Source organism: Mauremys mutica, chromosome 7 (assembly GCF_020497125.1).
Source record: "Mauremys mutica isolate MM-2020 ecotype Southern chromosome 7, ASM2049712v1, whole genome shotgun sequence".
NCBI classification, from domain to species: domain Eukaryota; kingdom Metazoa; phylum Chordata; order Testudines; family Geoemydidae; genus Mauremys; species Mauremys mutica.
This window is the reverse complement of record NC_059078.1, coordinates 68,270,798-68,298,580: the sequence shown is the minus strand read 5'-3', so window position 1 is coordinate 68,298,580 and position 27,783 is coordinate 68,270,798. Positions and strand designations below refer to the sequence as shown.

The window sequence follows — 27,783 nt, the reverse complement described above, 5'->3', positions numbered from 1 at the left end:
TGTGGCACCTTAGAGACTAACAAATTTATTTGAGCACAAGACTAACATGGCTGCTACTCTAAATAGGACAGGTCAGCAATTTGTCATGAGGGATATAAGAACATATATAACATGAGAACAGCCCTACTGTCAGACCAAAGGTCCATCTAGCCCAGTATTCTCTCTTCCGACAGTGGCCAATGCCAGGTGCCCCAGAGGGAATGAACAGAGCAGGGAATCCACAAATGATGCATCCCCTGTGGCCCAGTCCCAGATTCTGGCAAACAGAGGCTAGGGACACCATCCCTGCTCATCCTGGCTAATAGCCATTGATGGAGTTCCACGGGTTGACTGTGTGTTGTGTGAAGAAATACTTCCTTTTGTTTGTTTTAAACCTGCTGCCTATTAATTTAATTGGGTGACCCCTAATTCTTGTGTTATGTGACAGAGTAAATAACACTTCCTTATTTACTTTTTCCACACCAGTCATGACTTTATAGCTCTCTAACATTTTCCACCTTAATCATAGCTTTTTCCATCTGAAAAGTCTGTGTCTTTTTAATCTCTCCTCACCCAGAACCTACTCCATACCCGTCATTATTTTTGTTGCCCTTTTTTGAACCTTTTCCAATTCCATATTTTATTTTATTTTAGATGGGGTGACCACATCTGCACACAGTATTCAATATGTGGGTGTACAATGGATTTATATAGAGGCAATATGTTATTTCCTGACTTCTTATCTATCCATTTCTTAATGATTCACAACATTCTGTTAGCTTTTTTGACTGCTGCTGCACATTGCGTGGATGTTTTCAGAGAACTATCCACGATGACTCCAAGATCTCTTTTTTGAGTGGTAACCAGACCCCAACATTTTATATGTATAGGTGGGATTGTTTTCTAATGTGCATTAAATTGCATTTATCAACACTGAATTTCATCCGCCATTTTGTTGCCCAGTCACCCAGTTTCATGAGATCCCTTTGTAACTCTTTGCAGTCTGGTTTGGACTTAACGATGTTGTGTAGTTTTGTATCATCTGCAGATTTTGCCACCTAACTCTCTACTCCTTTTTCCAGATCATGTATGAATATGTTGAATAGGAGTGATCCTAGTACAGATCCCTGGGGGGGTGTCATAAACAGATAGTTAAGGGTTAATGCCTCTTTTACCTGTAAAGGGTTAAGAAGTTCACCTAGCCTAGCTGACACCTGACCAGAGAAATGGAGTGGAAAAGATCAAGGAATCAGCCTCTTATCAGAGTAATGAGTAAGAAGGAAGGAAATAAATAGGTTTATGTTTATTTTCTTTTGTAACTTGTCTTGGCATTAGGGGAATAATCAAAATTGGGTATTCTTGTGTGTACTAAGGTTTTTGCCCAGGGGAACATCCTGTGTTTTAAATCTGTTGTCTGTGAGATCAGCTTGTATGCTGTCTCCCAGAGGTTTTTTTTCTTTTACCTTTCTTTTCTTTAATTAAAAGCTTTCTTTTTAAGAACCTGATTAATTTTTTCCCTGTTTTTTAGATCTAAGGGGATTGGATCTGGACTCACCAGGGATTGGTGGGGGGGGGGGAAAGGGAGAGGGAATGAGTAATTCTTCCTTGTTTTAAGATCCAAGGGGTTTGGATCAGTGTTCACCAGGAAATTGGTGGAGGAGTCTTTGAAGGCTATCCAGGAAGGGCAAGGTTTTTGGGGGGGAAGACAGTTTTCCAGATATCAGAGGGGTAGCCGTGTTAGTCTGGATCTGTAAAAGCAGCAAAGAATCCTGTGGCACCTTATAGACTAACAGACGTTTTGCAGCATGAGCTTTCGTGGGTGAATACCCACTTCTTTGGATGCAAGTAGTGGAAATTTCCAGGGGCAGGTATATATATGCAAGCAAGAAGCAAGCTAGAGATAAGGAGGTTAGTTCAATCAGGGAGGATGAGGCCCTGTTCTAGCAGTTGAGTGAAAACCAAGGGAGGAGAAACTGGTTCTGTAGTTGGCAAGCCATTCACAGTCTTTGTTTAATCCTGAGCTGATGGTGTCAAATTTGCAGATGAGCTGAAGCTCAGCAGTTTCTCTTTGAAGTCTGGTCCTGAAGTTTTTTTGCTGCAGGATGGCCACCTTAAGATCTGCTATTGTGTGGCCAGGGAGGTTGAAGTGTTCTCCTACAGGTTTTTGTATATTGCCATTCCTAATATCTGATTTGTGTCCATTTATCCTTTTCCTTAGAGACTGTCCAGTTTGGCCGATGTACATAGCAGAGGGGCATTGCTGGCATATGATGGCGTATATTACATTGGTGGACGTGCAGGTGAATGAACCAGTGATGGTGTGGCTGATCTGGTTAGGTCCTGTGATGGTGTCGCTGGTGTAGATATGTGGGCAGAGTTGGCATCGAGGTTTGTTGCATGGATTGGTTCCTGGGTTAGAGTTACTATGGTGCGGTGTGCAGTTACTGGTGAGAATATGCTTCAGGTTGGCAGGTTGTCTGTGGGCGAGGACTGGCCTGCCACCCAAGGCCTGTGAAAGTGTGGGATCATTGTCCAGGATGGGTTGTAGATCCCTGATGATGCGTTGGAGGGTTTTAGTTGGGGACTGTATGTGATGGCCAGTGGAGTCCTGTTGGTTTCTTTCTTGGGTTTGTCTTGCAGTAGGAGGCTTCTGGGTACACGTCTGGCTCTGTCGATCTGTTTCCTTATTTCCTCGTGCGGGTACTGTAGTTTTGAGAACGCTTGGTGGAGATTTTGTAGGTGTTGGTCTCTGTCTGCAGGGTTAGAGCAGATGCGGTTGTACCTCAGTGCTTGGCTGTAGACAATGGATCTTGTGGTGTGCCCGGGATGGAAGCTGGAGGCATGAAGGTAGACATAGTGGTCGGTAGGTTTTCGGTATAGGGTGGTGTTAATATGACCATCACTTATTTGCACTGTGGTGTCTAGGAAGTGGACCTCCTGTGTAGATTGGTCCAGGCTGAGGTTGATGGTGGGGTGGAAGCTGTTGAAATCGTGGTGGAATTCTTCCAGAGTCTCCTTCCCAGGGGTCCAGATGATGAAGATGTCATCAATGTAGCATAGGTAGAGAAGGGGCGTGAGCGGACGGGAGCTGAGGAAGCATTGTTCTAGGTCGGCCATAAAAATATTGGCATGTTGTGGGGCCATGTGGGTGCCCATAGCGGTGCCACTGACCTGGAGATATATATTGTCATCAAATCTGAAATAGTTGTGTGTGAGGATAAAGGCACAGAGCTCAGCAACCAGTTGTGCTGTGGCATCATCAGGGATACTGTTCCTGACAGCTTGTATTTCATCTGTGTGTGGGATGTTTGTGTAGAGAGCCTCTACCTCCATGGTGGCTAGGATGGTGTTTTCTGGAAGGTCACCAATGCAGTGTAGTTTCCTCAGGAAATCAGTGGTGTCACGGAGATAGCCGGGAGTGCTGGTGGCATAGGGTCTGAGTAGAGAGTCAACATATCTAGACAGTCCTTCAGTCAGAGTGCCAATGCCTGAGATGATGGGGCGTCCAGGATTTCCGGGTTTGTGGATCTTGAGTAGTAGATGGAATAACCCTGGTCGGGGCTCTAAGGGTATGTTGATTTGTTCCGGTGTTAGTGTAGGGAGTATCCTGAGTAGATGGTGCAGTTTCTTAGTGTATTCCTCAGTGGGATCTGAGGGAAGTGGCCTGTAGAATTTGGTATTGGAGAGTTGTCTGGGGGCCTCCTTTTGATAGTCAGACCAGTTCATGATGACTACAGCACCTCCTTTATCACCCTCTTTGATTATAATGTCAGGATGGTTTCTGAGGCTGTGGATGGCATTGCGTTCTGCACGACTTAGGTTATGAGGCAAGCGATGTTGTTTTCCACAATTTCTGTCTGTGCACGTCAGCGGAAGCATTCAATGTATAGGTCCAGACTGTCATTTCGACCCTCAGGAGGAGTCCATGTGAAGTTCTTCTTCTTGTGCTGTTGGTGGGAGGGTAACTGTGTATCATTGCGCTGTTCAGTGTTGTCCTGAAAGTATTCTTTGAGTCGGAGATGGCGAAAGTAGGCTTCCAGATCGCCGCAGAACTGTATCATGTTGGTGGGGGTGGCAGGGCAGAAAGAGAGTCCCCGAGATAGGACAGACTTTTCTTCTGGGATCAATGACGTCACTGACTTCTGCTCCTTTTGCAGAGCAACTGGCCTTGTCCAGGTTTCTCAGCTCAGTGTCACCTTCCTTATTTTGCACCTTTGTTCAGCCCTGCTTCCATTCCCATTTGTTGTCCTCCCCCCATTCGATTGATTCCTGGGTCCTGTGCCCCTCCCATGTCACAGTGGGCCCTTTCCAAGCCAAATTTTCACATATGGTATAGGATTCCACTGAGTAGAAGGAGGTCATGCATGTGAAATGAATAGCAAGTCCTCTATGTGACAAAAGGTAAGTGCAGTCCATTTCACTCTAATGATATTCATCACACTGAATATTCTTTCGCAGTCAGCGTTGCTTGCAGCAAGTGTGTCTCCTGGAAGGGTGAGTTTAAGCCTTCCAGGAACGTTTTTTCCTTCAGAAGCATAGAATCCACAAATCCCAAGTGTTTCCTGTTGATTTGTTCCCAACTTGTTTCCTCTTCCTTTTCTCCAAAGTAAGGATTCTCTTGCCATTTTTCAGGATTCAAAACCAACACATTGTTAATTAAGTTCTTATAATCAGAAGCCCTTTCTTCATGTGCACTTCAATCAGCGTTGTTTGAAGCACTTGTGAATAGTTTTGTCCTCATGTTGTCAACGACTGCTTGGATGAATTGAGATGAGTTGATTCTAGGGCTTTTTCCAGCACTGTTTAGTTTTGTTTTTGACCATCATGGGTTGTTCAGCCTTCTGGGCTTGTTCAGAGTGAACTCCTGGGTCTGTTTTTAGACTTTGGTTCTCTTGATGTATATTTTCATTAGGTTGTCTGCTTTGGGAATGGTCATTTCTCATTCTTGTAACAGAACTGAGGACTTGTCCCAGCATTAAAGAAAAGGTTCTGAGAAAATGTACAGAGCATAGCTTTGCGTGCTGTGCTTGAAATTTAGCACGTTCACTTACAACTCTTGACCAGTCTTGTGGGGCCTCCTCAAAGTGTTTTGCCAAAGCAGAGTATGTGTGCCAGATTGCACTGCCTGTTCTGCATGTTGGCACCACACACCTGACATTGAACACTTAGACAATGTACTTCAAAACACTGGCAAATGCATTCGCATGAGCTCTCAGTTCACGAGATTTTTTTGGCGATTGACTGTAAAACAAATACAATACATCCAAAAAAGCCTTAAAGTCATTTGTTCCTCCAATGACTTCTGAAGCTTCATCAACAGCAAGTGCCAGTCTCTGGTTGAGGCAATGCCATAATATCATGGTAGGAAAGTCCATTTGCAGAAGTTTTCCAACACCGGCTTTGACTCCTAACGTCACATTAGGATCCTTGCCCTGTGCTGTTCCTGTTTCCAGTAGGAGCTGTAGGGGTGGTGCCTTCAGGCAAGGCGACGGCGGCGTGCAAAGACCTCCCGCCACTCCCTTCCCCCCCAGGGGCCGCACTCCGTAGGGAAGGCCCATGTCTGCGCTCCTTCCAGCCAGGGCAGCAAAGGGTCAGCAGGACAGGCTGGGAGCCCCACCGGGAGTCATCAGGAGCCCAGCTGGGAACACATGCCTCCACTTTCAACATCCCCAGCTGGCCCCTTTCTTACCGGTATGGCATATCATGGCACACCAGCCTACTTTTACCTCTGGATTTTTCACACTGTTGCTCCAAGAGACTTTCTCTGAGATACTGTCCTGTCTGCCAATCCTGGCCAGTGCCAGGTGCCCCAGAGGGAATGAACAGAACAAGGAATCAGCAAGTGATCCATCCCCTGGCAAATGGAGGCTAGGGACAGAATCCCTGCCCATCCTTGTTAATAGTGTTAATAGCACTTGTAATTGCACATCAAAGCACTTAGAGCGAAATGTCTCGATAGCCAGCTCACTTCATTTAGAGGTTTAAAGGATAGTTTCATTTTCTGTGACATTTGCCATTTCCTCAAATTATCCTCTTTGGACTGAGGATCTGCAGAAGACTGTATAAATGGTCTAAGTGTCTCTATTGTCTCTATTGTCTTTGTTCCACGCATCAACTAACCCCAGATCTTCCCGATGGGCCACACAGTGTTCTGTTGAATGTGGTATGCACTGCTTGAATTGTGTGGCAAGAACATTGTTTTTCCCCTAGCATGACAGAAACACCATCTGAAGTGAACATCACCATTTTTATTATGTCCAGATTATTCAGAATGTAGAAATCTTTGATAGCAGCTCTATAGCTTGTGCATTACAAGCAGATAATTTAATAATTCCACCAAACACCCTTATGCACTGCAGATACTGCATCTCTGAATTTAAAGTAAATTATAAGCATCTTGTTACAGAAATATCTGTTTTCATCAGTACTAAGTGTATGATTGCAGAAATCACGTCAGAGATTTGCCTGTCTTCCTAATACTTTTGCGTTAAAGCATAGTTTTTGCTATGCCCCCTGACTGGTACATACAGCTACTTTTGCCATGTGATTATTTATATTTTGCACGGGATTCATGGAGATGTTAATTTGTACTGCAAGCAGAACATTGTCTATGAGAACTTTTATTTCTTCTGGCTTTGAACGTTGTCTTCCTATCAGTTCCAGTCTCTTCTGTCTGTCATTAGTGGTTTCTAATAGAATACTTCGCAAATCAAATCCCAGTGAGTGAGAATTTATGCTTCTAAGAATATGTACAGCAGATTCATGACTTTGCTTGATAAATGCTCTTCATGTAGTCCATCTTCCATCCATCTTTGCATTTAGCAAAGTCACTGGATGGTCCAGCTTGAACACAAATTTTGCAGATCAAGCCCACATCTGCACTGTACCGGAATAAAAGGTAATAATTGGAGATATACCAATCTCCTAGAACTGGAAGGGAGCTTGAAAGGTCATCAAGTCCAGCTCCCTGCTTTCATTAGCAGGACCAATTTTTGCCCCAGATTCCTAAGTGGCCCCCTCAAGGATTGAACTCACAACCCTGGGTTTAGCAGGCCAATGCTCAAACCACTGAGCTATCCCTCCCCTGTGGTTGTAAAAAAATCTTCCATCTAGACTGCTGAGATTTCATTTTGACTATTTCATCCAGCCACACTCCTTTGAACGTGAGGCAGCATTTCTTCTTAGGATTTTCCCCTTTGTTGGTTGGTGCTGTTTGCCTTCATTTACACATGGCTGTTAAAAGCGTATGTTTTTGTTAATAAATAGAATCTCCACAAAAGCATAATTAAAATCAATAATAATTTTTAAAATTCTACATTCAGTTCTGATATTATACACAATTACTGTAGTCAAGACTTTTCCAATATTGTTTGTTTATACGTTTGATGTGAGAGAAGCAACTCAGAACTTTAATCGTTAAATTGAGCCACACCATCATTACATTGAACCGAAAACCCTATAAGGTTATTGCATATATGTACTTTTATCAGCAAAATACATATTGTGACTAAGTGGGACTGGTTTTAATGTTCCCTCTGAATACTGTGGGGGGGCCTCAGCTCTGGCCGACCCTCTGTTGCCTGGCAACTAATGGCCAGGCCCTTCCCCCTGCAAGGGGATGCTAAAGGTGTGGGAGAACAAAGAGATCAGGTGACCTCCTGGCCCAGGAAAAAGACAAAGGCCAGAGAGGAGGGGCTGGATGGGGGGTTGGTAGTTATTTGGAAGCTGGCTGGAAGATGGAGGGGAGCCCCGAGGAGGCTTGGGCCTCCCAGCGGGGCGGTGGCCTCCCTGGGGCCCCAGATGGACCTAACTAAGGGGGGTCTTGCTGTCTGTACTGGCAAGACCTGTTTTGGACTGTGTTCCTGTCATCTAAATAAACCTCTGTTTTACTGGCTGGCTGAGAGTCACGTCTGACTGCGAAGTGGGGGTGCAGGACCCTCTGGCTTCTCCAGGACCCCACCTGGGCGGACTCGCTGTGGGAAGCACATGGAGGGGCACATGCTGAATGCTACGTGTGAGCTTCCTGCCCTAAAGATAGTCAGCTCCAAGGGAGAGGAGACTCCCCAAAGTCCTGACTGGCTTTGTGGGGAGCAGTTCCAGAGCATCGCCCGGGGACTTCGTGACACACATATATTACAAGTATAAATTTTATCAATCTTATTGAAAATTGGGTGAAAATCAAGAGCTTATCAACCGCACGCCACTTCGCAACTGCCCCACGGCCACGTGTGTTTCTCTGTTCCGGTGTCCCAGCATGAAGTTAGATGTCAGCACCAGTCCAGTGACTATGGAGTGAAATTCAAATGATTAATTTTTTTTTCCTGTCACAAACACAATGAAGCCCTGACATTCTGACAAAAGTTTCTTTGACAAGTTGCCATGGCTGAGGATGTGCGCGGCTGTAATAATCAGGTGTGTGGCGCTTGATGGACTGTTGTGCAGGTGGCAGCTTCGAGGGAGCATTGACCCCATGCAGGTTGCCATGATCCTGTTTAGCAGCCCTTGGTAATATGGCTTGGGCCTGTGTTTGATTGCGGAACGCTGTGTGCGGATCGCTCTCTGATACAAATCCCTGAAGTCTTCAAATGTACCTGCTGTGAAGACTTTGTTGTGTGACATGGCCTGGAAATGTTGCTACTGTCTGCTTTGGCTTCACATTTTCGGAGGCTTTTTGTATCAAGTTGAGCAGTGTCAATATGGGAATCTGTGCAGCCCAAAATTTCTGGTGCGGGGATTGTCTGGGCCATTTCAAATCCCAGAACGGTGGGCAAAGCCCTCCGGGTGCTAACGGCCTGGGACTGGGAATCTACTATTTGGGGCAAAACAGGGAAAATGGGAACAGGAGTGTGAGTGAGAGGTTTAAACTCAGGAGCAAGATGGGGCCGTTCCTGGATCGTGCCAGCTGCACCAGAAACAGAGTCCAGGAATGCTGCCCAGAGGAACGTTGCCCAGGCGTGTAAGTCAGCTAAGGAACAGAAACAGACCCCCTATAGTTGCAGGGAATCTCCTTGTGCAGTATCATCCTTCTACATCGATTGATGGCTCTTTCGGCCAGTGCTAGGGAGAGTCTGAAGTGTCATGACTCCATGGTGTTACCTTGTTAGTAAGGGTGGGGTTTTGCCCTGAGGGGCTTTGGTTAAGAGACTAGGAGACCTGCTCCATGAAACACACATTGTTTACTGAGTGATACTGTAGCATATATACACAACAGTAAAAACCTGCTCTATATGGTTTACCTTAATCCTAGCTCTGTTCTTGCTACTGGAGGCCCTCCAGATCACAAGGCTGCTGTCCTTCTGTAGCTGAGGAAGAAACCAACTCTTCTCTCTGTCCTGCCCTCTACACTCTGAGGCAAACAACTCACTGCGCACGTACAAACTTCAAACTAAACCTGTCTCTAGGCAAACTTTTCTCATTTTCCCACCAATAAACAAGGGTGGCCACCTACTAATCATAATCATTGTCTGAACTCTGTGGCTGGGTCTTTGGCCAGGAAGGGGTGCACTGCAGCCAGGCCTGCCCTTGGCCCCTCCCTCTGGAATTTCTCTGGGCTGGATCCCACACACTTGTGCAATAGGGCAAAGTTTTTCTTCCTGCTGCCTTGAAGAGGCAGTTTTATCTCTTACAAGCGTTGCAGGAACATCTTTCAATGGGATGCTCTGGACCCCTTTGGACACCGCACTTTCTGTTCCCAACAGGTCAGCCGGATGGACCCCCCCCAGGAGACCTGACCCCCAGGTTTCCCTTAAAACCTGATCCACAGGAGGGGGGTCTGGCATTTTAAATGCAGACTGTTCACCCTCCTCCTGGGAAAGTCCCACCCTACAAAAGGTGGGCAGACTCTCTGCCCTCCTCCCTCACCTTCCATCTGGGCTTCCCTCTCTGGGTCAGACACTCCTGTGTCCCCCAAAAGGGAAGGTGACCCTGGTCCATCTGTGCATTCACAGCTACCAGCTATGGCAGACTCTTCACTGGCCAGCAAAATCCTCCCCTCTTTTTACTCAGGTTAGGTTTGCTTCCAGGCTACAGAGATCTTGGGGTCTGTTTCCACCGCAGGGGTCACCAGGACCCCAACATCCACCTTTGGGATACACGCCTCTGTGCACCCCAGGAGAGGCCCTGCCCCCTGCTGATCTGCGACTTCCTGGCAGTCAGCAGCCCGGGTGGCCTCCTTGCTACAAGGTGGTATGGAAACTTGGTAGACTGCTTGTAACACCATCCATGATGAAAAACTGCTACTTCATATCCAATCTATCTAGTATTTTAGGCTTAGTTTGCGGGTTTTGTTATTTGCTAGGTAATCTACTTTGACCTGTTTTTCAATCACTTTTAATTGCTTAAAATCTATCTTTTTGTAGTTACACTTATTTTTCCGTTTATCGAAATCAGTGCACCTTTGCGTGTCTGGAGAAAATCTCGGCTCGGTTAACACAGATGTCCTTCCCACATCAAGGGGAGGGGAGCTCTATTAGTGAGCTCACATTGTACAGATCCCCATGCAGAGCCAGACAGTATAAAGGTGGGTTTATACTCCAGTGCGGGTTGTGAGCCTCAGGAGCTGGGAAATTGGCTGATGTCCACGGTTTGCTCTTGGGTGGTTCAGGTAAGCCCTTGGGTAGCTCAGTTTGGGTGAGTTGTCACCCTCTGCTGTCATAGTGGGTGATAACAGGGCCTGGAGAGGCTGAATCACCAGCAAAGCAGTGTGAACAAGGTGTCTCAGAGTGTGGGGGAGTCAGGGCCCTGCACCCCTCTTCCTGGGATTCACAGTGACTCTCAGCCAGCAAGTAAGACGGAAGGTTTATTGGACAATAGGAACTCAGTCTACAGCAGAGCTTCTGGGCACAGCCAGGACCCCTCAATCAAGTCCTTCTGGGGGTTCAGGGAGCTTAGACCCCAGCTTGGGGTTCCCTGCATTGCACCACCCAGCCCAAACTGAAACTAAAAATCCCTCCAGCAGCTCTCTTCCACCTCCCCTCTGCTCCTCCTCCCGTTGTTCAGTCTCCTAGGCAGAAGGTGTGATTTCTCCCAACCCCACTTCTGGCTCAGGTTACAGCTCAGTAGATTTACTCTCATCCCCAATGTAACCTCCCTGCAACATTCCCAGGTCAAATCTGCCCTGCTTCCTGCTCCATCACACAAGGGCCAGCCCACTTGCGTGGTTAGAGGGGCACAGCTATTGGCAAAGCTCCCAGATTGCTCCCCAGAAGTCACATCCCCTAACACTCATACTCTCTGGAGTGCAAATTAGCCCCACGGGCGTCTGTGATGCAAACATGGGGGAGGGACTGTAGTCCGAAGAAAAGATCCAGACATAGCAATTGTTTCATTCCTTTACCACTGTGTTCTCACCCCAGCAGTGCACACCTACCTAAAATAAAATAAAAATGGCCCCTGGGCAACAGATTTGGGAATCTCAATGAATTCCAGGTGTTTCTGGACTTTGGAGTGGTGAAGGAATCAGAGTGAGCAGAGAAGTCCCATTGTATTAGTTCTGACAGAGGTTAGCACAACCCATTTCTTCATGGATTTCAGAAAGATCAACACAGTAGCAAAGAGTAGATGAACACTGGGAACTGACAGATGTATATTCAGTTTTAGATCTCACAAACGGACACTGGCAAATACCTTTTGAGCTAGAATCCTGGGAGAAGAAAGCCTTTTCCAGGCCCTTGGCTTGCATCAATTCAAGAATATATGTCACAGTATGGCAGTGACTTTTCAGAGGCTACACACAGAAAACAAAGCCATCATCAATTGCTAGGCTGAACAGTGTGTGAGATTCAGTTTGTCTTGAAAATCTGAACTCCTGTTATCTGAAAATCATTTCCTCACTCCCTGGGGAGGCTCTTGGGATGAATTTTTTCAGGGTCTATTTTCTGCTCTTCACAGAGCTCAGGGAATTCTCTGGGAGCCCTGGCCAACCGGAGAGTCCTCAGGGACTGACAGGTGAGTCATAAAGGTCGTTGGCCGGTATGCTGAGTCTCAGACATTCGAGATTCATATGTCGATTCTCAGTGCTCTGCCTTCCTGTCGCTGTAAGGAGATTTCCACCCTCTGCTGAGCAGGATTTTGGTGAGTTGCTTGTTTCTGCGTTAAAGTTAGTGTTCAGGGCTCAGTCAGAGACAAGGAACTGATCTTAAAAACAAGAATTTGTCTAAATGATTTCTAGTACGTACATAGTTCCAATTTATCAGGTAAACCCCTTGGTCTTTCTGACAATACTAAACAGTTCAACTCGCCGTGCTGGTGATTTTCTGCCCCAAAGGTTCTTGACTTGAGACAGTTAGAAGTAAACAGGAAGGGTTCCAAGGTTCACTAGCTACCTTTTTGGGGGTGTCTGTTTTTTTCTTTGGTTCACTCAAGTTTTCCAATTCAGCCACTCCACTGCCCTGTTCGGAAGTGTAGCCAAAGCCTCTCCAGTGGGTATCTGTGTTACCAGAGGGTTCACAACAAGAAAGTACACCTCACAGGTGGGGGGCAAGAAGGCACCTTGCTCATTCCTCCAGCTGCTCACTGTTCACTCTGGCTACTGCTGTTTTTTGTGTCACCATTCACTTCACCACTCTATTGCCAACGGCCCTGCACAGTCACCTTCTGCTGCCACCTGCCATTGTGACCTCCGTGAGTTGGTCTCTTGAGGTTCCACCAGCTTTCAGTGATTTCAGCTGAGCTCTCAGTGGGTAAACCTCGCTGCCCCCACAGCAGGACTAAGCACTTAGACCTGATTATCAGTGATTTAAGCTGCAGCGGTCACTTAACAGAACAAAAGACTATCTATGGAGCCTAATCAGCTTTGTCTTTAAACAGTGGAGAGGGACAGGTCCCCACCCCACCCTTGAGGTCCTGATGCCCTCAATCAGCACAGGCTAAGTAAAGTTCTACTGCCCTTTACTCATACAATAAAAGCAACATTTCATTCCCCTCCACCCCCACATTCAAGTGATTTGTAACCCAACCCCAGCCAAAATCTATCACTTGGGCAACACAGCTCTGTTTGCTGGATACCTAGGAAGATTAGGTGTGACTGTAAATGCAATCTGGTCCTGAAACCTTTCCCCCCAGCCCCAGCTCATCACTAGCTGTCAGGGAGAGCTCATTTAGACTTTGCTTACAACTCATCATTTGAAATTATTAGGTTGGCCATCACCAAAATGAATGCACTGACACTGTCATAAAAAACAACAGCTGTATAAGGAAGCTAGTCTATGTTCATACTTTTCAAATCTATTATACTTTTTCAGAGACATGTATTTTATCATACACTCTATGTGCTTTTAAAGTGTGTATTAATGTTTCAATTTCAATTCAATTTCCAGTCACTAAATTGGCATGTAACTAACTAGGTCACAAAACTGAGGGGGAGGGGTGCTGGGGAAATTCCGGGGGAGGGCGGGTAGGGAAATCACTGTTTCGGGGTCTACAATAGTTGACCCCATCGGAGCCAGCCCCGAGCCGCCTGGGCGGGCCTGCCCCTTGTAGCCAGCAGGTGTCGCTGCAGGTAGCGGCCGCAGCGCTGCGACTCGCTGTGTGCCGTCCTCAGCTCCCCGCGCGGCTCCGGCGGTGCCTCTCCTTGTTGGCGGTGGGCGGGGCGAGGAGAAGGAGGACGCCGAGCGGCCGGTGCCGCGAGCTCTGCAGCGCGGTGGGGGCGCGCGGCCCCGGCTTCCTTCCCCCGCCCCGTCTGTGCGGGCAGCGCCCCGCGTGCCGCCGCCATCATGGTGAAGGAGCAGTTCAGGGAGACCGACGTGGCCAAGAAAATGTGAGATGGCGGCGGGGGGGGCTGTGCCGCTGGAGGGGGCGGGGTCAGCCCCAGGTCGGAGGGGGGCCCCCCTGTGCCGCTGGGTGGAGGGGTTCAGCCCCGGGCTGGAGGGAGTGTCTGGGTGACAGAGGGGAGTCGGCCCACCTGCAAATACTGATTTGTGTCTGTGCCCTCGCTAAAGAGCACCCGTCTTTGTGCTCCAAGTGCATGTGACAGTGCTTAAGAACTACAGCAACATTAATGCATAATCGTAACTAGCCAGGGCTCCGTGGTGGGGGCTGGTTTATCTGGTTAACTTTTGTGTTTTAAATCGGTATTTAAACACACACAAAAAAAGCTGATCATATCAGGCACGTAGAAGTGTTGGTGCATTAGTACATGTTTCTAGTCTGACATTGGGATTTGCTTAATGAAAGTCAGAATCAGCTCTCCTGACCCTTTCGTTCATGTTGGCCACCGTGGTTTCTAAATTATTTTATATAATGTATCTGCACTTATTCTGGTGGTTTGAGCATTGGCCTGCTAAACCCAGGGTTGTGAGTTCAATCCTTGAAGGGGCCATTTAGGGATCCGGGGCAAAAATCTGTCTGGGGATTGGTCCTGCTTTGAGCAGGAGGTTGGACTAGATCAGGGGTAGGCAACCTGTGGCACCCGCGAGCTGATTTTCAGTGGCACTCACACTGTCCTGGTCCTGGCTACCGGTCCAGGGGGGCTCTGCATTTTAATTTAATTTTAAATGAAGCTTCTTAAACATTTTTAAAACTTTGTTTACTTTATATACAACAATAATTCAGTTATATATTATAGACTTATAGAAAGAGACCTTCTAAAACATTTAAATGTATTACTGGCATGTGAAACCTTAAATTAGAGTGAATAAATGAAGGTTTGGCACACCACTTCTGAAAGGTTGCCGATCCCTGGACTAGATGATCTCCAGAGGTCCCTTCCAACCCAGATATTCTATTATTCTGTATAGGTGGGCTTGTTTAGTTAGAAAAGAAACCAAACACTGGTTGATTAACGTGGGAGCAGAGTGGGGTTGGGTGGCGCTCCTTCCCTGCCCCCTGTGAGGGCTGGTCCCGGGCTCTGTCATGACCCCCTGAATGATCCTATGGGTGACACAGTTTAGGGACCACTGCTCTATAGTCTGTTGATGATCCTTAAATAACTATTAGCTGTAAAGCAAAAATCTAATACACAGATACGTGCTTTTTTCCCAGAGATGGAAGTATAGTTTTGCTTTGGCTTTATTTTAACTCAAATTAGCTTCTTGTATATCTATTTTTAAATCAAGTTTTGTAATTTTTCCTGTTCTAGAAGCCACATCTGTTTTGGCATGAAATCTCCAGAAGAGATGCGCCAACAGGCTCACATTCAGGTGGTTAGTAAGAACTTGTACAGCCAGGACAACCACCACTCTCCACTGCAGTATGGAGTACTGGACCATCGTATGGTAAGGATCATTGGTATTTCTTGGTTGGTTTTTTGTGTGGAAATATTTTAAATGCTTATGAACAATGCTGAAATGAAAACTGAATTCCACTATACAGCCACAGAACCGGTGTGCCTGTGCAAGGTTCCACTTAAACTACGTGAGCTGAAGAGAAATAAGGTGGTTATGTCTCCTTGGCTCTTCTGCTGAAATTGCCAGTTGCAATGGTGTCTTGTGATACAAGCATCTTTTCACTTGGAATGTGACTTGTGCCATTAAACATTTCACACTGTTGGACAGATCAGGCAGACTCACTTTTGAGACTGGACACACATTCCTCCTCATGCTTTTCACATGACCACAAAATGGCCACACTCTCTGGGTATGTCTGCCTCAGGGTGTGATTTGCTGGTTGTGTAGACAGCAGCACAGGTTTCAGCATGTGCTGTCAGTGCAAGTATGTACTCAGGGGGATCAGGTGGGGTTGTGCAACCTGCACTGAAATCCACGCTGGTGTGTCCTCGCTGCTGCTGTTAGCAACCTAGCCACATTAAAGCTAGTGTTGGTATAGCTGCACAAGCTGCAAATCACATCAACTGTAGTGTGGACATACAGTTAGTACCATGTCACTGTAATAGTCTTTCCAGATGAATAGGGCTGAATGAGCAGGAGCAGTGCAAGATGCTCTGTTTCTGTGGAGATTGGATGTTGCGTATGATGCTTTCAGTGTATTACCAGCTCTTGCTGACTGAGAGCAAGAGTTCAGAGTTGAAATAATCCAGAAGTCTTTCATGCGAGTGTACAGAGAACTGTCCATGGGCATATTGACTAATTTAAGAGCAGCTGTGGTAGCTTCTTTTGTTCCCGCAGTTTGGTAATTGCAGCTATAATGGTTTTGTATTTTTTTCAAAGGGTACCAGTGAAAAGGACCGTCCATGTGAAACATGTGGGAAGAATCTAGCTGACTGTTTAGGGCATTATGGCTACATTGACTTGGAGCTGCCATGTTTCCATGTTGGGTACTTTAAAGCTGTCATAGGCATCTTACAGGTAAAATAATTTTCCTTAATTGGAAGGGACAGAAATTCTTATACCCAGCCTAAGGAGGGGGAGAGGTCAGAAAAACTGAGGCTTCACTTCATTTGGATTATCCCTCTGGGAGCCCTGAAAGAGATGGTGGTATTTTATGTAGAACACTTTGTACAGTCATTTGGTACAGAAGCTGATGTAAATGATAGGTTACAGACTATAGTTAATAGTTCTGCAATTTCACATTTGAGTTCCTTCAGAACTCTTGAGTGAATACCATCTGGTCTGGGGATTTATTACTGTTTAGTGTATCCATTTGTTCCAAAATCTCCTCTAATGACACCTCAATCTGGGACAGTTCCTCAGATTTGTCACCTAAAAAGAATGGCTCAGATTTGGTAATCTCCCTCACATCCTCAGCCATGAAGACCAATGCAAAGAATTCATTTAGTTTATCTGCAATGGCCTTGTTGTCCTTGAGTGCTCCTTTACGATCTGAATAGTCTAATGGCCCTCGTGGTTGTTTAGCAGGCTTTCTGCTTCTGATGTACTTTAAAATTTTTTTGCTATTTAAAATTTGGCTAGCTGTTCTTCCAATTCTTTTTGGGCCTTCCTAATTATATTTTTACATTTCATTTGCCAGAATTTATGCTCCTTTCTATTTTCCTCATTAGGATTTAACTTCCACTTTTTAAAGGATGCCTTTCTTTTCCTCTCAATGCTTCATTTACTTTGTTTATCCACTGTCACATTTTTTTTTCCATTCTCTTATGCTGTTTTTTAATTTGGGGTATACATTTAAGTTGAGCCTCTATTATGGTGTCTTTAAAAAGTTTCCATGCAGCTTGAAGGGATTTCACTTTTGGCACTGTACCTTTTAATTTTTGTTTAACTAACTTCATTTTTGTATAGTCCCCCTTTCTGAAATTAAATGCTACAGCTGCTGTGGTGTTTTCTCTGCCACAGAGATGTTAAATTTTATTATATTATGATCACTACTACCAAGCGGTCCAGCTATGTTCACCTCTTGGACCAGATCCTATGCTCCATTTAGGATTAAATCAAGGATTGCCTCTCCTCTTATGGGTTCCAGGACTAGCTGCTCCTAGAAGCAGTTATTTAAGGTGTCAAGAAACTTTATCTCAGCATCCTGTCCTGACATGACATTGTACCCAGTCAATATGGGGCTAATTGAAATCCCCCATTATTATTGAGGTTTTTTTTATTTTTATAGCCTCCCTAATCATTTCAAAGTCACTGTCACTATCCTGGTCAGGTGGTTGGTAATATATCCGAATATTCTTCTTCTTAGAGCATGGAATTATTATCCATAGAGATTCTATGGTACAGTTTTTATTCAAAGTTTTGTCTCTTAAGTGATGCCAATAAACTTAAGTTGTCTCTTTGCATGGACATTTAATTTCCTGCAGAACTTTTCTTAAGGAGAGCAAAGATTTGTTCTGTTGGCCAGAGTTTCCCAACTTGCTCACATCTGTTGGGCAGTGTGCTGTACTTGGGTTCCCCCACTAAGGCAGTGACATTTCACCCATGAAACTGCATGTATAACTGTGTGTGAAGAACTGTGGTATCCCTCCTCATAATTTGTCCCTAATCACATATTTATTTCTCACTAACAAAAGAACAAGGGTTAATCAATTGTTTGTTTTAGATGATCTGCAAGACCTGTTGCCGTATCCTGTTGTCCTCAGAGGAGAGAAAACAGTTTTTGGATTATCTGAAGAGGCCTGGTCTTACCTACCTGCAGAAACGGGGTTTGAAAAAGAAAGTCTCTGAAAAGTGCAGAAAGAAAAGCACCTGCCCTTATTGTGGTGCTTTCAATGGTGAGTGTGGAAACTAGCAGGTGGTGGTTGGTATTTAGCATGACTTTTTTTTTTTTTTTCCCCACTAGTGCCCAGCCTGTGAAGAGCATCACAATGTTGTGTTGTCTTTTCATCATTCAACAATCACCGATGTTTTTTTCCAGATCTTAACCTATAGCTGACACTTAAACATAGGCTAAAACCCAAAAACCTTCTTGAGTATACTAGACAATTGTTCAAAGCTGTGCTACAACAAGTGGCTTGAATCTACCTGATGACTATCCTATTCCTGCAAATATGAGGCTTGATAGTCCTAATTTTGACCTAATTAAAGAGCCTGTTATCCATAATTGTGCTTAGTCATCTTTGTGAAGCCTAATATGCTGTTGACCATTTCCTGCAGTAATGAGTTTGACAAGTCAGTAATGCTTAGCATAGAAGTGTTCCAGATGGAGTTGTAATAATTGCAGATCATACTGATATTTGATTCATTGGTCAGTTACTGGGTAGAAAACCTTATGTGATACATTTTTTTTCTTTAAAAAAAAAAAAAATCAAAGTCTCTTGTGACTACCCTTAATACAAAATGAGTAACATTGCAGTTAAGTATTGTTAATATTGCTATAGTATTATAGCTTTGCAATTTTATAGTGACAATCTGATTAAAATAGTCAGCATATGAATTCTCTTTAATGTAATGTGTCCAGCAACTCTCACTATTTGTATTGCGATAATAACTGAAGGTCTCACTTAAGAGGACTGGGGCTTGATAGTACTAGTACTGTACAAATGCATAGGAAGGCAGAGATTTAATAAGTGTGTTCCAATCCATGCATTTAAATCTGTATCTTTTTTGTCATGAATGCATTCATGATGTTTGTGAACATGTCTTGTAGCTGCCGCTACTGGTAACATTAAAATCATGTTTTTGTGATCATCTTTTTTTTTTTTAATTTCACTTCCGTTCCAGTATGGTTTTATTTCATGACTGTCTAAAGTTAGAGAGGAGTTCTTTACATGAATTAAAATCTACATCTCTAAGCCAAGCTTTCAGATGATACAAAACTCTCTGAAGACCTGCTAAAACCAAAGCTTTTAAAAGTTGTTTTGGAAATAACTTGGGAAGGGAGGGAGCAAGGTAGTAATCAAAATGTGATTTTATTTCTTTAAGGTCTAGTGTGTCTCAGCTTCCTAGGGTAGAAATGAATTCCCTGTGCTATTGGAAAAACAAAAAAATATTTGCTTTCCAGCAGTATAAAGCATTCAGTTTCAGCCATTGCATAAACTGCTGTGTCAGACTTAATATTATCACTTGTTCCTCATTTTAGCAGTATTTAAGTCCCACACCTTGTGCAAGTAAAAATCAGTCACTGAAATTATACTTTAGAGCCTGTTTTCTCACCTCTAAAAAGAAGGTAATATTTGCCTTGAGAGTGTTGTAATGAATGCTTTTACAACAGTTCAAAAACATGAGGCTATATTTTGGTGTCAGCTGTGTATATGTGGGGTTTCCTATATAAGTCAATATGTAGAGTCCATAACAGTTTTTGAAGCTAGATATGGCCCTAAAAAACACTGCAAAAACTTGAGTTTTTAAATTCCTTTGTGTTGTATTCCGTCATCCAGAGACACAATATATTGCTACTCATCTTGCAGAACCATCTATTTCCTTTAACACATACACAGGAACAGGTTCTGAAAAGATGAAATACTCATCAAATGAGCATCTCAATCTGCTGGACATGCAAAAACATTTTAAAAAGAAAAACCTCATCTGCATTGTGAAGGTTTAGAGAGGTTAATTGAAGTGGTGGGGAAATAGGTTAATATAGTTCAGTGGTTCTCAAACTTTTTTTTACTGGTGACTGCTTTCACACAGCAAGCTTCTCAGTGCAACCTCTCCTAATAAATTAAACACACTTAAGTATACTTAACACCATTATAAACGCTGGAGGCAAAGCGGGGTTTGGGGTGGAGGTTGACAGCTTGTGACCCCCCAGGAAATAACCTCATGACCCCCTGATGGGTCCTGACCCCCCCAGTTTGAGAACCCCTGATATAGTGTCCTTTTCCTTCTGGGGTCAGATGCTCACATGAGTCAGAAGTAGAAATTTGCTTTTTGGGGGATTTCTTGTTCTTTGAACTTATTCCAGCTAATGCAGCATCTAACTGATTTGGCAGTTATTGTTGGTGCTTTTGTGTTTTATTTCCCAAATCAGTTTATGCTCATTTTCAATGAGCACAGGAGAACACAATTTGAGAGGAGTAGCTGGTTCAAGGACAGATAATGGTTATAATGTCCTGCACAGTTAAGTCACTGGGTAAAATCACTCTGGATTAGTAATGATCAAAAGTTACTATCTGAATGACTTATGAGTGAAATGAGTTGGTGCACTCTGGTCCAGTTCCTAGTGCAAGACCATCTACATTGCAAAAACCCCATACCACTGTTGAGGAGAGATTGAATGGACATGTAGAGTGAGCCACTCTCTCATCCTTAGAAGTAGTCCAGGTCACAGCTGAGATGCACTGAACAGGCAACGTGGGGAAACTTTCATTGCTGCGGCTGTTGCTCCTCCTGTTCTGTGAACAGAGGCATCTGGTATCTAAAGGTGACCAGAGCCAGCACCTTCCCCTAATGCTATGTTCACTAAAAAAAATTTAAAATATTTTTTAGTGAATAGCTCAAGAGTTGAGGTTTTTTGTTGTTTTTTTAAACAAAATTGTCTTCTTGTAGGTACTGTAAAGAAGTGTGGCTTATTGAAGATAATCCATGAAAAGTACAAGACCAATAAGAAAGTGGTGGATCCAATAGTATCCAGTTTCCTTCAGTCCTTTGAAACTGCCATAGAACATAACAAAGAAGTAGAATCCTTGCTGGGGAGAGCTCAGGTGAATTAGTGTGTCTACCAGTGCCTGTTTTGACAATGCTTGAATTTTCTGCTAACTTTGATACATAAATTCCTGAATGATGAGCTGAAGTATTTAGTATAGGAGTAAAGGACTAGTGCTGGTCCAGCCTTTGAATATGTGGAGAGGAGAATTTGAAGAACAATTATCATACTACCTGGCTGAGGGAGATGATAATGGTTTCTGCAAGGAGCAGCATCTTTAACCAGTCAAGTAATTGTGGTACACAGTTTCCTGCATGCAAAAGATAGGGATGCTCCTGGTAGAGGATCAGTAGCAGTCAGTGAACAAAGCTTAGTGGTGAAATCATGGTGACAGGAAGCAGAGAAGAGATTTAGGCTACTGCAGACTATCTCTGGGGACAGTTACCTTCAATCACTGTCTTGAATATTTGTAATACTCCATAAACCCTACCTATGATTGGAAGAGCTGAGAACTGAACAGGAAGGAGTGACCAAAGAATAGTACAAGAATATATATAGTTTTCGTGGTTTTGCTGAGCTTGGCATTGTATGGGGGTTTTCCCTTGGATTTTAACAGGTCATTCAGTTCTTGGTATGGTTGTTTGGAAAATGCAAATAGAAAACATTGTGATACAGAGTTTGTCTCTCTCTCCAATTGCAATAGGGCAGCTTTATAAAGACAGGCATTTCTTGCCAGCTTTGTGTGTGTTGATGAATTGTGAAATGTCAGCAATATATTATTCTTCAGTCAGGGAAAAAAAGGTTAGGTTTAGCAAGTTATTTTAAAATTTAATGAAAATATGTAGGATATAATGCTGTAATCTGTGACCTCTAGTAATTGAAATTGGTGGTAATTATACCTTACTGCAAGCATGTTATAAGATGATTACATTGCTTGGCAAGTAATGATGAAATACACCATTTCCAGTTCAGATTTCTCTCTCTAGATTAGTTGTTACAGTAGTCTGTTTTCTATAGCAATATGGGTAAGAGGAGAAGTTTGAGGGAAAGAATCAATGAGCCAGAGTTTACTGGGACTGCGATTCTAAATAAACAAACCAAAAGACACATTAGTTTTTGTTTGCCTTAAGAATAACTTCCTCTACATATGGTTTGGTTTTGTTTTTAAATCAACTTTTTACTTGAACAACTGGCAGAGAAGGGTGGCAAATGAAGTAAACTGTATTAAGATGTAGCCAAAAATGAGCTGTTATGCCCTTGAAGGTTGCAGTATGACTTCCTTCTTTTTAATTTTGTAGGAGAACTTGACTCCTTTAATGGTGTTGAACCTCTTTAAAAGAATCCCAGCAGAAGATATACCTCTGCTTCTGATGAATCCAGAAGCAGGAAAGCCTTCAGACTTGATCCTGACACGACTCCTGGTACCTCCATTGTGCATCAGACCCTCTGTTGTGAGCGACTTGAAGTCTGGCACCAACGAAGATGACTTGACGATGAAGCTTACAGAGATAATTTTCCTCAATGATGTAATCAAAAAGGTGAGCCCACCTGCCTGAAACTGCTGCTCTTTTTAAAAATAAATAAATAAATAAGGCTGGATTAGACTTGGGGGTAACTGGTTTTACTTGTCGCTGTGAGGTCTGACGTTGCATTCATTCTGACTTCAGCGTAAGAAACAGCTGCAGTATTTGGCCCTATGTGAAATGGCAGGAATGGTGGACTCAGACTGAGCTTTCTGTTTGGCTCTTGGTGTTACACCAGTGTGTTAGCGACCTCCTAAACGTGGACTGGACTAATTGCTTTTCCTGAAGTATTCTCATTATGCCACATTTAGCATGTTTTGGGATGACTGTTGCACTTGATGGAAGCACAAGGAAATAATAGTTCATAGGCCCAGAAATTCACACACCCCTCTTTACCCATCTGGTTTCTTATTTTATACCTCTGTCTCTCTCTGCCAGGGAGTCCTTTCCAACTTCCCTTTTGATGTGTATGGGAGCCTGTCTTTTTCTCTTTCTCTACCCCATCACTCTTAAGAATTCAAGTCACAGTTACCATTCTTCCTTAGTTAAGGACTGAAAGGGATGCTAGAGCTAGTCAAGTTTGTTGCCTAGTTGGAAGGGCTGTTGTGCAGCTCGGCAGCTTTCTTTTTGCCCCAGGCCAGTATTTCCCAGACTTCTGAAAGCTCATCTCTCCCTCTCACCTCTTTCTACTCTTCCATGTAGTCTTAAAAGCCTACCCAAAATGAGTAGCTTATTGGGCTTGTCTGCATGTAGAGTTTGATCAATTTTAAATTTTTTTTTTTTTTAAACCACTGCAAAAGATTGTGTGCGCATATTCTTTTTTGGGTTAAACCAGATTTACTTGGGTTTAGTTTAAATTGATTATGAACAGGTTTAAGTTAAATAGAAATAAGTGATTTAATGCAGTGCAACTAAATCTGAAGAAAAGTGCATAGATAAAGGGAGTTAGCACTCATTTAAATCAATGGGGCACTTCCCAGCTCAGAGCTATTTCAGCTGTCTGCGAGCTCAGGCAGACATTAGTTACATTCAGGTCATGCTTTCAAGGTTGTATTTCAACAGTAACAGCTAGAAACTTTTTTTAAAAACTGAAACTGGAGAACAATTGAGAAGCTTGTTCACCATCTCCCAAAAGCTAGTCCTTTGTATCTCTGACTTTTCTCCCACATTGGGAAATGCTGCTCTAGGTTGTGTATGCTGTCTCCTGGGAAGAAGAGAAACTAGCACTGGGTTATAACCTGTTTCTCTGCAAGATGTTGCGCAACAGAACTATATCCTCAGATTGGCTTAACCTGTTGTTCCATCTTAGTTTCTGCCACAGAGATGCAGGAGTGAAACCTTGAGTGATGGTCTTTGCCCGGAAGAGGGCTAAACACAATGGAATTTTGTTTGCCACCACTCTGATAAGTTAATTGTTTAATGAATCATGTCTCCACAGCATGATCTTTGTATTATACATTCAAGTATTAAAATGGTCAGTTAATCAAACAAACACAAATCCTTTAGTTTGTCATTAATCAGAAGCTGATTTTGCCAGAAGGAAAATGTGTGTTGCCAGGTTCTGCTCAGTTACATCCATGCAGCATTCACGCATGAACAGAATGTGTCCCACTGTTCCTTATGGTGAAGGTGCCAATGTCTTGTTGATTTAGTGTGATGCAAAGCTTTCTGAAAAATTTGTTCAATGCCAATTGTGTGTGTCACTAAATTTGTTTTGTGAAATGGGTAATTGTCTTGTTTAGCATAGGATATCGGGAGCCAAAACACAGATGATAATGGAAGACTGGGACTTCCTACAGCTGCAGTGTGCCCTCTACATTAACAGTGAGCTCTCTGGAATTCCTCTTAACATGGCACCCAAGAAATGGACCAGAGGTTTTGTTCAAAGACTCAAAGGGAAGCAGGGTATGTCTAAATTCTTCCTTTCCCACCTCCCAAAAGTTTTTTTTTTTTTTTCATTGGTTTGGTTTTTTTAGCCAAAACGTTTGCCATTGCATAGTGATCAGGTCAGTGTTTGTAGATCAAGCTAGCAAGGCTTTCCCTGTATGATGTGCCTACTGTGCTGTATTAACACTTTACCATTTTGTATAATGGTACTGTTTTCCCAACTAGTTTTAAGTTGCTTTATTTTAGGTCGGTTTAGAGGCAATCTGTCCGGAAAGCGAGTGGACTTCTCAGGCAGAACAGTCATTTCACCTGACCCCAACTTACGAATAGATGAAGTGGCTGTGCCTGTTCACGTTGCCAAAATATTAACATTCCCTGAAAAAGTAAGTAGTATAAAACTGAAATTTTTTCATGCATTTTTCTGCATGATCCATTGTGGTGTTCAAATCACTGGAGAAAAAGGGAGTCGTGTGTGTGTGTGTGTGTGTGTACGTACACACACACACACACACACACACACAGAATGGCATGCAGCTTCAGGTGCTCAGTGCCCTCAGTCAGCACCAGAAGGTCATAGTGGCATAGGTTCATTGTCCATTGTAAAGCTGACTTGATTCACGGAGCAAGACAATGGGAATGCTGACTGTGAGGAGGGAGGCCTGAAGGGACAATCCTGAAAAACAGCAAAGTTGGTTTTGCCCAACCCATTTTAAATTTTTGTATGGCTTCATATATGTTACTGTGTGTCCGAGTGAAAACTGGCTTTGTACGTATTTCTAAAAAATCACGCCTTTCATATCTTACTCTTTCTGTGATACTGTCTGTACTTTCTTTTCTCATTGCTCTGATTAATTGTGTACCACAAAATAGACCAGCTGTGTAATGAGGTTGTCAGCTTTGCTTAAGAAAACTGTTCATATTTCTTCTTTAAAATTCTAATATTACTTTACTTTTGTGTTAACATAGACTTTTGCATTTTAACTAGGGCTGTCGATTAATCAAAGTTCACTCATGCAATTAACTCGAACTAATCGCAATTTAAAAAATTAATCGTGATTAATCACACTGTTAGTAATAGAATACCATTTATTTAAATATTTTTGGATGTTTTCTACATTTTCAAATATATTGATTTCAGTTACAACACAGGAGACAGTGTACAGTGTTCACTTCATATTTTTTATTACAAATATTTTCACTAAAAATGATAAACAAATATTTTCAATTCACCTCATACAAGTACTGTAGTGCAATCTCTTTATTGTGTAAGTGTAATTTACAAATGTAGATTTTTTTTCGTTACATAACTGCACTCAAAAACATAACAATGTATAACTTTAGAGCCTACAAGTCCACTCAGTCCTCCTCCTTATTCTGCCAATCGCTAAGACAAACAAGTTTGCTCACATTTATGGGAGATACTGTTGTCTGTTTCTTATTTACAGTGTCACCTGAAAATGAGAATATGGCATTTTTGTAGCTGGCATTGCAAGGTATTTATGTGCCAGATATGCTAAACATTCATGTGCCCCTTCATGCTTTGACCACCATTCCAGAGGACATGCTTCCATGCTGATGACACTCATTTAAAAAAAAAAAAAAAAGGCATTAATTAAATTTATGATTGAACTCCGTGGGGGAGAATTGTATGTCTCTTGTTCTTTTACATCCACATTCTATCATATGTTTCATGTGATAGCAGTCTCGGATGATGACCCAGCACATGTTCATATTAAGAATACTTTCGCAAAAGATTTGACAAAACACAAAGAAGGTACCAGTGTAACATTTCTAAAAATAGCTACAGCTCTCAAGTTTAAGAATCTGAAGTGCTGCCCAAAATCTGAGAGGGACAAGGTGTGGAGCATGCTTTCAGAAGTCTTAGAAGAGATGCGGAAACCACAGAACCCAAACCACCAAAAAAGAAAATCCAGCCTTCTGCTGGTGATATCTGACTCAGATGATGAAAATGAACATGCGTCGGTCCACTGTGCTTTGGATCATTATTGAGCAGAACCCATCATCAGTATGGATGCCTGTCCTTTGGAATGGTGGTTGAAGCATGAAGGGACATATGAATCTTTAGTGCATCTGGCACATAAATATCTTGTGATGCTGGGTACAAGGTGCCATTTGAATGCCTGTTCTCACTTTCAGGTTATATTGTAAACAAGAAGCAGGCAGCATTATCTCCAGCAAATGTAAACAAATTTGTTTGAGTGATTGGCTGAAGTAGGACTGAGTGGACTTGTAGGCTGTAAAGTTTTACATTGTTTTATTTTTTAATGCAGTTATATTTTTGTACATAATTCTACATTTTGTAAGTTCAACTTTCATGATAAAGAGGTTGCACTACAGTACTTGTATTAGGTGAATTGAAAAATACTTTTTTTCACCATGCAAATATTTGTAATAAAAAAAATAGTGAGCACTGTACACTTCATATCCTGTGTTGTAATTGAAATCCAATATATTTGAAAATGTAGAAAACATCCAAAAATATTTACATGGTATTCTATTGTTTAACAGCGTGATTAATTGCGATTAATTTTTTTAATCGCTTGACATCCCTAATTTTAACATAGATCCCAGCATTTTTAGAGAGCTTTTCAAGCTTCCCTCTATTTGTAAATTTGGCCAGCAAGCTATTCATTCCAATTCAGTCAACAGTCTTGCCTCCATAAGGTCAAGATTGGCTTGTATTTTTCTTCTCTTCCCCTTCCTCCAGCAGCTTTAAAATAAGAGGGGACAACTGTCATTAAACTGATCCTGAAAAATCCCAAAACACAAACCCAAGGAATAGCAAGTGGTGTTAAAATGTCTCGCTTGTTTCTAACTGATACAGTCATGTTGCAGGTGAACAAAGCTAACCTAAATTTTATGAGGAAACTCGTACGGAATGGTCCTGAAGTTCACCCTGGAGCTAATTTCATTCAACAGAGGCACACACAAATGAAAAGGTACTTATCTGTACAGGTTCACTTTCCACCTACCACCACTACCTGGTCTAATTGCTTAGTTTTTAGTTAATCAGCAGATTATTCATCATTGGGACTCCTCTGGTTTTTTTTTGTTTTTGTTTTTGTTTTGTTTGATGTCATCTTCAATAAAGGATATAAACAATACTCCATGACCTAAAGGTTGCCTGTGCAAGTAAACATGAACATAGATAAATCCTTCTGTTAGAACATTTTGGTAGGCATAGATTCAATGTCATTGCTAGTAAGCAACAGTTGGATTGCTACATGTGAATGACATACCCCTATTTGCTGATAACTTAAAACAAATCAATTTTCTTAAAGAAAAAAATTAATTATTCATGAATATCCTGTTTGCTGACTGCTCCATGTTTGCCATGGAGAATGATGTAGCCATTTGCTGTTTTAATTAACATACAGTAGTTATCTTTAATATTAAACTGACCTCAGTCCTTATCTAAAACTTTGATGAAAAACATTGTCCCTAAGGCCTGGTCTACACTAGGACTTTAAATCGAATTTAGCAGCGTTAATTCGAATTA

General features: G+C 42.8%; 1 protein-coding gene across 1 annotated transcript in view; it reads left to right on the top strand.

Annotated features, from left to right (window-relative positions):
- The first annotated feature begins 13,646 nt into the window (after positions 1-13,646).
- The window catches only part of POLR3A (RNA polymerase III subunit A), a 55,935-nt gene continuing 41,798 nt past the window's right edge, over positions 13,647-27,783 (top strand). Inside the window, exons 1-9 of the mRNA XM_045024534.1 lie at positions 13,647-13,735; positions 15,056-15,191; positions 16,083-16,220; positions 17,869-18,040; positions 20,757-20,911; positions 22,152-22,391; positions 24,119-24,281; positions 24,510-24,646; positions 27,120-27,223. Of these exons, the coding sequence (XP_044880469.1) occupies positions 13,692-13,735; positions 15,056-15,191; positions 16,083-16,220; positions 17,869-18,040; positions 20,757-20,911; positions 22,152-22,391; positions 24,119-24,281; positions 24,510-24,646; positions 27,120-27,223 (1,289 nt within the window). The 5' untranslated portion in view covers positions 13,647-13,691. The remainder of the gene's footprint in view (positions 13,736-15,055; positions 15,192-16,082; positions 16,221-17,868; positions 18,041-20,756; positions 20,912-22,151; positions 22,392-24,118; positions 24,282-24,509; positions 24,647-27,119; positions 27,224-27,783) is intronic.